Source organism: Rattus norvegicus, chromosome 10, assembly GCF_021556685.1.
Source record: "Rattus norvegicus strain SHRSP/BbbUtx chromosome 10, alternate assembly SHRSP_T2T, whole genome shotgun sequence".
Classification (NCBI taxonomy): Eukaryota; Metazoa; Chordata; class Mammalia; order Rodentia; family Muridae; genus Rattus; species Rattus norvegicus.
The window spans coordinates 98,020,969-98,034,699 of NC_141543.1; the positions used below are offsets into that span (position 1 = coordinate 98,020,969).

The 13,731-nt window shown below is 45.5% G+C and overlaps 1 protein-coding gene across 2 annotated transcripts; it reads right to left on the reverse strand.

The window, feature by feature from the left end:
• Positions 1–1,644: 1,644 nt before the first annotated feature.
• Positions 1,645–12,065, reverse strand: Polg2 (DNA polymerase gamma 2, accessory subunit). 2 transcript variants are annotated; one of them, NM_001107060.1, is made up of 8 exons: positions 11,193–12,065; positions 9,086–9,212; positions 8,855–8,960; positions 7,287–7,460; positions 5,115–5,255; positions 4,914–4,994; positions 4,216–4,316; positions 1,646–1,914 (listed from the first exon to the last, which is right to left on the reverse strand). In NM_001107060.1, exons 1-8 carry the CDS (start codon positions 11,674–11,676, stop codon positions 1,749–1,751), a joined length of 1,380 nt encoding a protein of 459 aa, NP_001100530.1. In that variant the 5' UTR covers positions 11,677–12,065; the 3' UTR covers positions 1,646–1,748. The 2 variants fall into 2 exon arrangements, with proteins under 2 accessions (XP_087428565.1, NP_001100530.1); XM_087572439.1 differs by lacking the exon at positions 9,086–9,212 and having other exon boundaries at positions 1,645–1,914; positions 11,318–11,747.
• Positions 12,066–13,731: the final 1,666 nt, after the last annotated feature.

A 13,731-nucleotide genomic window follows, 5' to 3' on the forward strand; every position in this document is an offset into this window, starting at 1 on the left:
TCTCTGCTTGACAAGTGGCCTGAGCAAGTAGATGGTCTATTTTTAGTTCCTTTCTGTTCCCCTTCAATTCCTTTCTGTTCCCCAGAGGATCCTTTCATACTGTTCAGTGGCAAAGCATCTGTAGTTGGGGTTTACAGTATTTATAAAAACACAAGAATGTATGCGTGCAAAAGTCCACGTTTTCTGTTCCAAAAGCATGTCATATCAGTACCGTTCCCTTTCTGCCACTACGGAAGGGAAGTTGAAAAGAAAACAAGAACAAAAATACAAAGACCAGAGCAGAGGACCAGGGTGTAGCTCAGGGGCAGACTGCTTGCTTAGCAGGGCACGATGTGTACAAACCAGGTGTGGTGGCAGAGGCCATGATCCCTACTCTGAGAGGCAGGAAAGTCACAAGGTGGAGACTGGGCTAGGCAGGCCTAACAGCTGGTAAGCGCTTGTCGGGCAAACAAGAACTATTGACTGAGATCCCCAGCTCCCACTGAAAGCCAGGCTCTGTGCAGTAACCTGTAATCTTAGCATCAGGAAAGCAAACCAAAGTTCCTTGGGATTCCCTGGGGCGCGCGCGCGCACGCACGCACACACACATACATACACACACACACACACACACACGCACATACATACACACACACACGCACATACATACACACACACACGCACTCACACTCGTACACACACACATACATACACACACATACATACACACACACATACACACACACGCACTCACACTCGTACACACACATACATACACACACATACACACACACATACACACGCACTCACACTCGCACACACACACATACACACATACATACACACACACGCACTCACACACACACACACACGCACGCACTCACACTCGTACACACACATGTATGTATGCCTGCATCTCTGTATTTACATACATAATGTGTACCTGTATTTGGGTATTTATACCTACCCTATCAGGATTTGCATTTTCTTTTGTTTTTTCTTTCTTTCTTTAAAATATTATTTATATAATGTATGTGAGTACACTGTCGCTGTCTTCAGACGCACCACAAGAGGGCATCAGATCTCATTACAGATGGTTGTGAGTCACCATGTGGTTGTTGGAAATTGAACTCAGGACCTCTGGAAGAGAGCAGTCAGTGCTCTTAACCGCTGAGCCATCTCTCCGGTCCTGTTTTGTCTTTTTTTTTTTTTGGTTCTTTTTTTTCGGAGCTGGGGACCGAACCCAGGGCCTTGCGCTTCCTAGGTAAGCGCTCTACCACTGAGCTAAATCCCCAGCCCCCTGTTTTGTCTTTTTAAGACAGGGTTTCTCTGTGTAGCCCTGGCTGCCCTGGAACTCACTCTAAACCAGACTGGCCTCAAACTCAGAGAGATCGACCTGTGCCTCTCCCCACTCCCTAACCCTCTCCTCGTGCTGGGATTAAAGGTGCAGGACCCTATGCCTGGCTAGATTTGTGTTAACAGACCATATCAAAAGGATAATAAGGGGGCTGGAGAGATGGCTCAGTGGTTAAGAGCACTGACTGCTCTTCCAGAGGTCCTGAGTTCAATTCCCAGCAACCACATGGTGGCTCACAACCATCTGTAATAAAGTCTTAAAATTTAAAAAAAAAAAAAAAAAAAAAAAAAGGATAATAAAACAATGAATCGAAGAAAGAACCAAAAGTGTCTACTGTATAAATACAAAAGGCCAAAACCGTATTAACATAAGGTAATGAACTAACAGAGACTGTCCATTAGAGTGCGGAGGCCTATGCCTTCCCAGCTGACGCCAGGTACTTGACCAGGAAGTCTCTCAGCCTGGATATGTGCATCATCTCCTTCATCGTGGTGTCTCGGCTTCGAAGCTGGATCAGCCCACTTTCCAAGGTGGTTTCAGTGATTAGAACCGTGAAGAGGATACTCATCTCATCGTACCTGAGAGAACAGTTAAATGAAATACAGACATCAGCTCCTCATCTCACCGGGCGCCCCAGAGCCCAAGTCACTCTCACCTCGGTCAGGTGGTCCTTTACACAGGGACCGACATTATGCCCTAGCCCCGCTCCCATTTCTAAAGCAAACTCAAAGTGAGGGCTTGGACTTACCATGTTGGCTAAAAGTCAGAAGAAAGACTAAAATTTAAGGCACCTGAGGGGACTACAGATGAATTCCTTGATGACCTCAGTGCTTGGAATTTGGCTTTAATGATAGGAAAATATCTGCAGACTAAAAGTCTCTTAAAATAAACCACATTAAAATAAGGATTTGGTGTACAACAGATCATAATCCTGCTTTCCAAATCTGACTAAACATGAATTTTTTTTTTCTTTTCTATTTTTCGGAGCTGGGGACCGAACCCAGGGCCTTGCGCTTGCTAGGCAAGCGCTCTACCACTGAGCTAAATCCCCAACCCCTAAACATGAATTTTTAAACGGTTACTTCTTTTCATTTTATGCACGTGAACACACAGATTGTGTACCATGCATGTGCCTGGTGCTTGTGGAGGCCAGAAGAGGGCATTGGATCCCTGGAACTGGAGCTAAGGAACAGCCAAGAGCTGCCACGTGAGTGCAGTAACCAAATGTGCATCCTCTGGTAGAGCAGCCAGTGCTCCTAACTACTGAGCCATCTTTCCAGCCCCAAACATTCAAGTTTTAAAATCTAGGCACAGTGGATTATATGCCTATGATCCCAACACTCAGAAAGGCAGGACGATCAAAGTCCAAGGTAATCCTCAGCTACATAGTTCAAGGCTAGTCCAGGGCAAAGATGAGATGCATAGAGAGGGTATGATCCTTATGCTCACAGATAAGCACTAGGGAAGCAGGACAGTAAAACACCCATGCCAATCCTGACTCCCTCAGTCGTTCTCCCAGACCCTTATCTAGAGCACTGTTTCTAAGTCAGCAGAATCCATCTTTATGGGAGAAGCATATGTACTCTGTAAAGAGTTACAATGTAAATACTTCTTAAGCTTTGTTGTACACAAGGGGGTCTCCAAGGCAACGCCAATGTTACAGCTTCGGTTCAACCTTCTGGGCTCCTCCAAAGGGCGTCACTTTTCCAGCTCTACCCTCTGAAGCACTCTAAACTCAGGTTGATCCACCCCACTGCTGCTGCTGTTCTTGGTGATCATCCCATGGTACTGGCATCTACAATACACTGGGGTCTTCCGCTGCAACTAGGCTTCTCCAATAGCCTCTCATAGGCTCTTGGGCCAGGTCCGCACAATTCAAGTCACTATCAGTAACAAAGTCTTCCATATTCCTATTCCAATAGCCCATTAAACCCCATTTAAAGCATCCCACCGCTTTCCAAATCCAAAGTCCCCAAATCCACATTCTTCCAAACAAAAGTATGGTCAGGCCTATCACAGCAATTCCCCAGTTCCTGGTACTAACTTCTGTCTTAGTCAATGTTCTATTGCTGTGAACAGACACCATGACCAAGGCAAGTCTTATAAAGGACAACATTTAATTGAGGCTGGCTTACAGGTTCCTAAGAGGTTCAGTCCATTACCATCAAGGTGGGAACATGGCAGCATCCAGGCAGACACGGTACAGGAGAAGATGAGAGTTCTACACCTTCATCTAAGGCTGCTAGCAAAATACTGACTTCCAGGCAGCTAGGGTGAAGGTCTTAAGCCCACACCCACAGTGACACACCTACTCCAACAAGGCTACACCTCCTAATAGTGCCACTCCCCGGGCCAAGCATATTCTAACCACCACAATGGATTTCCTTCTATTTTATTTGCCTGCATATATGTACACCACCTGTGTGCCTGGTACCCACAGAAGCCAGGAGGAGGCCTGGAACTACAGTTACAGATGTCTGTGAGGTCCATGTGGGTGCTGAGAACCAAATCCAGGCTCTCTACAACAGCAGCGAGAGTTCTCCAATGCTGAGGTATCTCTCACTAATCATTTACTATTTGTCTGGATTTATGTTTTACGGGTGTGTGTGTGTGTGTGTGTGTGTGCACGTGCCTCCCTTATGTGTGCAGAGGACAGAAGAGGATGCTGAACCCCTGAGGGGCCGCAGTTCTAAGTGATTATGAGTTGCCTAACATGAATGCTGGGAACCAAACTTGGGCCCTCTGAAGAGCAGCAAGCACTCAAACAGTAAGTCTCTCTCCAGCCCCAGTGTTCAGATCATATTTAGAAGAAATCTGTTTCTATCTGTATAGTGAAACATGTAACCAAAGGAAACAATGGGAAGAAAGGCAAGTCTTACTTTGAATAGAGTTGCTCTAATGAGGACTGTGCAGTTTCCAAATAACCAGGCCACACAGCAATCCCATTTTCTAGTAACTCATTGAGTAGCCCTTGGCAAACCTGGAGGGCACAAAAGAGATTTCAAATATGAAGGGAAAATGCTTGCGAAACTGTAAGCCCCTTGTAAACTGGTTATACAATGTTATAGTTTATACACTGAACACTTTATGGTTGGTTATACAATGTTACAGTTTATACACTGAACACTCTATGGTTATACAGTGTAATAGTTTACATTTGCTAAACTGCATGTTGCCTCTGAAAATAAAGATATTAAACAATGCCAACTGAGTACTGACTGCAAATCTTCCAAGAAACAGTTTTATACCAACGTTCAGAACACAAACCAGAAAACAAAAACCCTATGGTTGGAAGAACTCATGTTGGCTGTAGAGGCCCTGGGTGGGACAGGTGGGGGTTTGATTTCCACATCAGGAAAAGGAAGAACAGCCTGAGAAACCCCAGCAGGGCATTGCAAAAGTCAGCTACACAAACTGCTTCCGGACAGCTTCTCAGCATGGTGGCAAGATGGCTCAGTGGAGAAGGGCAGATACTGAAGGACCCACAGGATAGAAGACAAAATCAACGCCTAAGCTGTCCTCTGACGTCCAAACCGCACGCGAGCACACACAGCTGTAAGAAGTCATGGCAACCCACCTGTCGGAGTTCCACGGTTGGGCCTTTCCCCACATCTAGAGCCACCTTAATAGGGGCTAAACAAGGGTGAAGTTTAAGCACCTGAGGCAATTAAGAGACAAGAAGGAGGAAAGCACAGTTAATGTGTAAGAATAAAAACAGACAAAACAAACAAAAACCCTAACTTTAATTTTCTGAGTCTGTGTGAAACAGCAAAAGCACCTTTCTCTGGAGGCTCTTCTTCCTCGAAAAGGAGTTCTCTGTGAACTGGAAGGAATCGTAGAGGTAAGCCAGCGTGCCCAGGTCTAGGTCCCCATTTACAGACAGAACGGAAGGAACCACGTTTTTCCGCCCATCTCGACCCTTCAATGGAAGACAACAAAATAAAGTACCATTTAGCAGAACGTTTTATTTTTTGTGTTTTGAAACAGGGTCTGTGTAGCTGTGTCTGTCCTTGAACTCCACCTGAGAGTTCCACCAGCCGCTGCCTCTCAAGTGCTGGGATTAAAAGCATGTGCCACTAGGACTGGCTAGCAGAACTCTTTCTTAGAAAAGTTACAGAGTTTAGACTGATGCAATCACAGATTCATTTTATAAAGCAACTACTCCATGACAGGACTATGCTGAGCACTGGGCTCAAAAATAACACCGTCTTATGTTCTCAAGGGAGTTCGGTCACTGGAAAATGTCCAACCTAGCAGCGCTACTCGGAGAGGGTGAGCGGACTCCCCTGGAGTGGAGCCAGACCTCAGAACTTTTTCAATGCTTCCAGGGAGAAGCCTGCTATTTAGAAAGGGAACATTTGTTTTGTTGTTGCTGCTGTTTTCGTTTTTCTTCTTTTTATTTTAATATTTATTTATTGTATATTATAATACACTGTGGCTGTCTTCTGACTCACCAGAAGAGGGCATCAGATCCCATTACAGATGGTTGTGAGCCACCATGTGGTTGCTGGGAATTGAACTCAGGACCTCTGGAAGAGCAGACAGTGCTCTTACCCACTGAGCCATCTCTCCAGCCCCCCGTTTTCGTTTTTTGAGACAGGGTTTCCCCATGTAGCTCTGGCTGTCCTGGAGCTTGCTCTGTGGACCAGGCTGGCCTCGAACTCAGAGATCCACCTGGCTATTACCCCACCCTCCCATCCTGCCATCTGGGATCAATGGCAGGCGAGCGCCACCACTGCCGGGCTAGAACAGGAATGTTTAAATAGTTCCCTTACTATTTGTGTGTGTGTGTGTGTGTGTGTGTGTGTGTGTGTGTGTGTGTGTGTGTGTTTTAATGGTGGGGAGGGGTTTACAGTGCATCTGCTGTCACAGAACCATCTGTTATTCATTTCACCTCGCAGGCTCCAGGAACTGAACTCAGTTAAGCTCCATAGCAAGTGCTTTTTACCAGCCAAGCCTTGTCAAAAACCCTGTTTTATTTTTTAAGCCAGTGTCACCCTGAAATCTCCTGTGTCAATCTCAGGTGTTCTGACATTGAAGGCACGAACACTTGACTGGTTCCCGGATTTACGTCCACCAAGATAGGATGAATGGAGACATGGCTCAGGGGTTAAGAGAATTTGTTCTTGCAGAGGACCTGGGCTCTAGTCCGAGCGCTCACATGGTGGGGTAACTCCTGTCCAGGGGATGGATCTGAAGGCCTCTTGTGTACTATGTGCATATAGGCCACAGAGATACGTGTAGGTAAAACACCCACACACACATAATAAAATAAATTAAAAAATAAATGGATGTACACTGGAGAGACCTATCAGACGCCATCTTAACCACGAGATAAAAGATAACACACTAACACCCAGTGGTGTTCCCTAATGTGCCTGGGGAAGGGCACACCTGCTTTGTCCCATTCCTGGCATGGCACACACGTGAAAATCGTGAAACTTCAGGAAGAACTGCTCAAAGTAACTAGCTTCTTCACAAGTGTCAGGGACATAAGACTAGGAAAGGTAAAAGAAACGTTTCATCTGGAGAAGAGAGACAGGACAGGCCTGAGAGCACGGTGCTCTGGGCTGGAACCTGGGCCTGGGAGGCCTATTCCTCGGATATTCAATTACATCTCCTGGGCTTTGTGTGGGAGGGATGAGCACAGTGGGTCACTGTTAATTTCCTGGCTTTGATGGCGGCAGTCATAGTTACGTAGTTGGGCACTGCCTAAAAAAAAATGTACGTTAAGGTTAGGGGTTCCTGGGGCTGGGGATTTAGCTCAGTGGTAGAGCGCTTGCCTAGGAAGCGCAAGGCCCTGGGTTCGGTCCCCAGCTCCGAAAAAAAGAACCAAAAAAAAAAAAAAAAAAGGTTAGGGGTTCCTAGGACACCCCACAATTCTCCTTCAATGGCTCGGACCACAGAGAATCTGGGTAGGGAACACCGGGGAGCTCAGGGTGACACGCACCTGTATCGCAGACACATCTCCAGGATACACGTTTAGGAGTTCTTGCTCTCCTAGATCCCACAGGGTCTCCAGTGGCTCCTTCCCCCAGGGAAAGCTGTAGTAGAGCCTGCATCCCTTACGACCCGATCCATCCTGACAGTCGACGCTGCTGAAGTTAGAGGGACTCACAGCAAACTGCAAAACAGAGCGTCTTGTCGGTTTAGTGAGTTGTTCATTTACTTTTCTCCAACCCCCTCCACCCCTCCCCCAGCAGGCGGTCTCTCTCTATGCAGTCCTAGGGCTTGGGTTGGTCAAAGATCCACCTGCTTCTGCTCTCTGAGTGCTGGGATTCACCCACTTTGAATGCCACAGTTACTCTGAGAATTAAGGTTGCCTGAGTGAGACTTTTATCCGGCAACAGGTTGGAAGTCCCGGACATACAGGCTCGGGTACGGTCTCAGCGCTCAGCACATCTGCCCCAGAACACTGATAGCCACTGGAACAATAAGCACCACCCAAAGGACTCTGTTTCTATCGGCTATTACAAGTACAGCACACACAGCAGCGTGAGAGTGGGACGTTCAGGAGCAGAGTGCTTGCCCAACACATTCAAGGCTATTTCATACCCAGGAACTCGATGAACCGCAAACAGACGAACTGGCGGACTGGAGATTCTCACCTTTAATCCTGTCCAAACTAAGAGGATTGCCATGAGCTACTCTAGGTCAGACTGTGCTGAAAGGGAATTCCAGGCCGGCTGGGGTTAGAAGGACACTTTGTCTCAAAAAGCCAAAATCAGGGCCACTGAGATGGTTTAGTAAGAGTACTCGCTGCTAAGCCCTGAATATCCGAGTTGGAGCCTAGAACCCACATAGTGGAAATAACTCCCTCAAGTTGCCCTCTGGCCTCCACACATTTGCCATGGCGTTCCTGTCGGGCTCAGCTCCACCCACCCCTCCGATGCAGTTAACATCTATTTTTTTTAATGATTTATTTTTGCCAGGTGGTGGTGGTACATGCTCTAATCCTAGCACTGGAGAGGCAGGCAGGTCTCTGTAAATTCAAAGCCTGGTCTACAAAGTGAGTTCAAGGACAACCAGGCCTAGAGAAAACCCCTGGGGGGTGGGTGGGGGGGGCGCTGTAATTTTGTGCTATATGTTTACAGATACCCTCAGAGGCCAGAAGAGGGAGTCAGATCCCTTGGAGCTGGAGTTACAGGCAGTGGTAAGCTGCCAAACTTGGGTGCTGGGTGCCAGCCTCTTGCCCTGGAAGACCATCTCTCTGGCTACACAATACTTTTTTTTTTTTTTTTTTTAAAGGAAACTAAAACTAAAACACAAAAACCATAGTTAAATCAAGTTCTATTTATAAGCCTGGTGTGGTGGAGCATGTCTGTAAGCTCAGTACTTAGGAGGCTTAAGCAAGGGAATCCCCAAACTGCAGCTCTCTTCACAATCCCAGAGCTCAGACACGCAGCAAGTTCAAGGTCATCCGAGACTACATAGCCAGGGCTACAGGAGGGCCTGCTTCAAAACCTAAAACCAAAATAAGAGCTCAATTATTAACTATTGAGATTATTCCTGGAGTACCTTTCTCCACCACAGAAGCCGATGGCGCAACCAGAAATCAAGCCACTGGCTCGAAGTCCTTGTGGGAGTAAACCACACCAACGAAGCTTCTGTCTTTTCGCCAACTCTTTATTAAAAAAAAAAAAAAAAAAAAAAAGGAAAGTTAATGGTGATTATATAATGTAACACAAAGTGGAAATGAGGAGGACTTGACTATTTAAGTACCAAACCGGGTTATCTGTCACATTGTACCTTGTAACACTGTTGGGTATCTCCTTAGGGTTCAAAACAGGATGGAAACACACTCCAATCTGAGCAAGGCCGTAAGGTAGCTTTCTGTTTACCAGATCCAGGCAGTGAACATAGTGCTCTAAGGCACCTGCCAAGAAACAAACCAATCATCGCATAAACCTATTCCATACAGGGAAAAACCGGTGAACTCTGCGCCCAGCACTTGGCATCCTGGCAGTCAGAGGCTGAGGCCAGAGGACTCTGACACTTGGAAGCAAGCCTGGGCTCCATAGTGATTTCGAGGTCACCTTGAGATGAAGAAATCCCGTTTCGAAAGCAGAAACAAAAGAACAGTCCATTATCTTCAGAGGGGGAAAAAAAAAAAGCCAGGTGTTGGGGCAACACACCTCTAATCCCAGCACTTTCAAGAGTTCCAGGCCATCCTCAGTTACACTGTGGGTCTGAGGTCAGTTTCTAAGGCAGGAGACCCTGTCTCAAATACCCAAACCAGGAAAACCCCAATCCCAAACCACTAAAGGGTACTGGATGCTCTTCACCTAGATTTGTTAATTAGTATTTTGTCATGTTTTAATTCCCTCATTCACTCTAAACACTTACTATACTCCCTAGAAAACATTCTCTATAATCCTAACATATGCCTGGTGTATTTTTTATTTTAATCCTCACTCAAAACCAGTTTTTATTTTCCTGGCTCATAAGTAAGATTCATGGCCTTGAGTTTTGATTATGCATCTTCAATCTTTCCATCAAGAATACTTCCTTAAGGGGCTGGGGATTTAGCTCAGTGGTAGAGCGCTTACCTAGGAAGCGCAAGGCCCTGGGTTCGGTCCCCAGCTCCGAAAAAAAAAGAACCAAAAAAAAAAAAAAAAAAAAAAGAATACTTCCTTAAACCTGGACCGATGGTTCAGTTGGTTGGAGCAGCTGCTGCTAGACCTGAGTTCTACCCCCAGGATCCACATGGTAGGAGAGAATTAACTTGTTACCCATACTGAGCTCAAAATCTCATTTTCAGTCTGCAACTTTGAAGGAGATTTCATCTAAACAACCGGAAAAGTAAAAACGGCTGATGTTTGATGGTAAGTGAGAAGGCCGTTTAATGTAATCAATACCAAGAATACAAAATAAAATATACTACCATCTAATCGCATTTGTCACCAGTTTGCTTTACTTCATTGAGGACGTATTTAAAGGTTATATACTAATTTTCACAACTTTGGATTTGTAGGGTATTGCAAGTTATCCCGGAAATGAGCTGCCATCAACAGGAAGTCTTGTAAAAAATGTCAGTGGTAGCTGGGCCTGGTGTCCGAATCCCAGCACTCAGAAGGCAGAGGCAGGCAGATCTCTTAAGAGTTCGAAGCTAGCCTGGTCTACACTGAGCTCCAGGACAGCCAGGACTATACAAACAAACCCTGTCTCAAAAAACAAGTCAGTGTGGTTTTTTTTGTTCATTTTTATTTATTTTTAGAATTTCTGTATCATGTTATATTTGACTTTAAAGATGTGTACCTCGGGGGCTGGAGAGATGGCTCAGAGGTTAAGAGCACTGGCTGCTCTTCCAGAGGTCCTGAGTTCAATTTCCAGCAACCACATGGTGGCTCATAACCATCTGTAATGGGATCCGATGCCCTCTTCTGGTGTGTCTGAAGACAGCTATAGTGAACTTACATGAAATTAAAAAAAAAAAAAAAAAAATGTGTACCTCATCTTCTAAGCTAACAAATTACCTCCCCCTCCCCCTCAAAGAGCTGAGTACATAATTGTATATAAAACTGGAGTAGAGGAAATCTTTGAAAATGCTTCAGTATCAAAGTTTCAAGCAAGTGACTGGATTAAGGTTCTATTATTGTTCTATTAAGGTTCTATTAAGGTTCAACTATTGTTTTAGGTTTGCTCGTCAAACTGAATGCTTTACCCATTTCCTCAGGAAAGATGCCACGGACCTTCGCCTGAAGGTGGATCACTGTGATATTTAAAAAAAAAAAAAAAAAAGTAACCTGGTCATTTCTTTGCCAGGAAGCCTAGGGCCGCTGCTGTCTCCAAACTCCTGCACGACTGCCTTTCCACCCCAAATCTGCTCAGAAGTACGAAACGCGAAGAGCCATACCGTGAAGAAGAGTCTCCCGTAGTTTCCCAGAAGTTTTTAATAAGTTCTCAAGAAATGCCACTAGCTGTTCCTTACTCAGCTCTTTGTCTTGCAAGATTTCGCGTATACATTCTGGAGAAACTAACCTGAAGGCACTGTCCCGGGGCTGAGAAGAGCCCGGCTCGTGGTGGAGGGAGTCCACCGCGAAGACCTGCTCCCTGAACACCACCATAGAGGACCACCATTGTGAGGCTAGGTTCTTTCGTAACTCTACACCCAAAGGTCCAAAGCCTGAGTGGCATCCGCTCAGGAGAGCAGCCGTGCTGAGCTGCTGTGGCGTTCCGCTGAGAAAGTGCCTCCTCCGGCAGAGGTCTACCAGCGCCTCGCGGGCCAATGCATGCTCGGGGTCCGTAGGCTGCTGCGTCCCATCTGTGGGACCCGCATATCCGGACAGCCAGCACCTGCAGGCCCTGCGGCAGGCCCTGGCCACGCCACCCGAGTGCATCGCTTCCGGACTCGGGAACACCGGCGCCTCACGTGGGAAGCCGTCTCTATCCTAAACCAGCACCAAAAGCCTAGGGCGCAGGCGCGGCGGAAATGAACGCGCCGCAGACCACGCCCCCGGAAGAGCATCACCCGCTGCTGGGCCGCAGCCGCCTTGGGCGTATCCCGGCCTCCGCGGCTGGCGCCAGCGTTTGTGGTTGTTTACTACCTTGGGGATTTTCCGTTTGGTAACTCCACCTGCCTCACATTCACTTGTTAGCTTTTACCACCATCCTGTTACTATGGAATTAGCATGTTTTTTGGAGATGCGAAAACAAAAACACGCCTTGTCAAAATTGTCCTGGATGGCGATGAGGTGAGGCTAAAGCGTGTGTTCAGTCTCCAAGGGAAAAATGCATTCACCTCAACTTTTCTGTATTTAAAATCTTTTAGTGTAAACAGGAAATTCCCTAATGCAGGTCAACACTGCCACCGGAGACCTCCACTTCACTTCCTCCTGGGTATGGCTGGTCAGACAGGGTGTGGTTTTGGTTTAAGTCTTAAATGGTTTCCCGGGACTTGATAACCACTTCCTTAAAGCAGAATATTTCTCTTAAAAAGATCAGTAAAAATCTAGTAGAAAGCAGGCAATACTTGACTAGGGCAAAGGGGTTGGTTTGTTTTTATAAACTTAAGTGTAACATCTTAGCCAATGTAAGGAAGGTCAAGCTAATGATTAGGGAGGTGCCGGACCGTTCCTTTACCCTTTAGTCCGAACACTGAGAAAGGTAACTTCAAGGCCAACCTGGCCTATGTATCAAATTCCAAGATAGCCGGATGGGGGAAGGTGAGGGTGGTGGTGCAAAAACCCAGGTAAGAGGCCTCTACGCAAATAAATGAATGAAGAGAATGGGGAGAAAAATCACATTTATTAGTTAAGACGACCACAGGCTGGACACAACACATGCTAAAAAGTGGACTGTCTTTTAAAACTTCAAAGGTATTTTTTTCCAAGCCCCACAATCATTTCCATAATTATTTACAAAATAAAAGGTCCACATTAAGACATTGAACAGTAAAATATGTAATAAATGCTCCAATCTACACCTATACTTAAAAATCATGAATTTGACTAGCCATGCCATTGAAAACCACTCGAGTACTAGAAGATGAACCAGTTTTCAATGTTATCAGCCCTGGAAAACACGCCCAGCTCCCACCCCCAGCACATTCTAATTTGTTTTAACATTTTATAAATAAGGCATTAACAATAAAGCCCATTTAAAAAAAAAATTAAACGAACTTCCTTTAAGACTTTTGTTCTGGGCAAAACCACAGTTTTCTGGGAAGACATTTAGACCTCCTTCTAGCTATTCTGAAATAAAGCTGTTAGTTGGTGAACTTACGTAAATCTAAAGCTTTCCCATCCTTCTAGCTGTAAGCCCATGTTGAACCTAACCTGAAAAACTCCTTACTGTGCTTTTGGGTATGTTGCCTGACTAATGGTTAATTTGGAGGTTTCCTTCCTTGTGACTACCCTACAGTTTCAAGACATTCCTGACTTCCAGAAATGGCTATAAGCACTCTGGCAAGTCTGCTAGGACTAGAAATACAAGGTAACCTGCACTAAGGACACAGTGCACAGCTCTTGGGCTAACAGTCTTTCAGCTTTGTGCATTTTGGCAGTTGACAATAAAGCCAAGAGATGGAATAAATTTGATAAAGCAAAATGTCCACTTAAAACTTCTGCAAGAGTCACCATGTTACTTATATACAGTTCCTGTCCTGTAGCTCACTCTTAAGGAAAATAGGCTATTAAACGACTTACTTCCCTGATACTGAAAACTACTGACAAAGCTTCTTATGCAATTAATCTAGAATTATAAAATCCATTGTTTCTAAATTCTTCCCATACAAAGGGCCTTCTGAGTTCCTCTCCTAAACCAAGGAATGGGAAGTAGTCAACTTTAGTTGTGTAAAAATAAACACCAAAACAAAAATCCCCCCAAAAACATACTATCTAAGCCAAGTTTTACATGACATTATATATGTAAAATAAAGTACAATTTCCACTTAA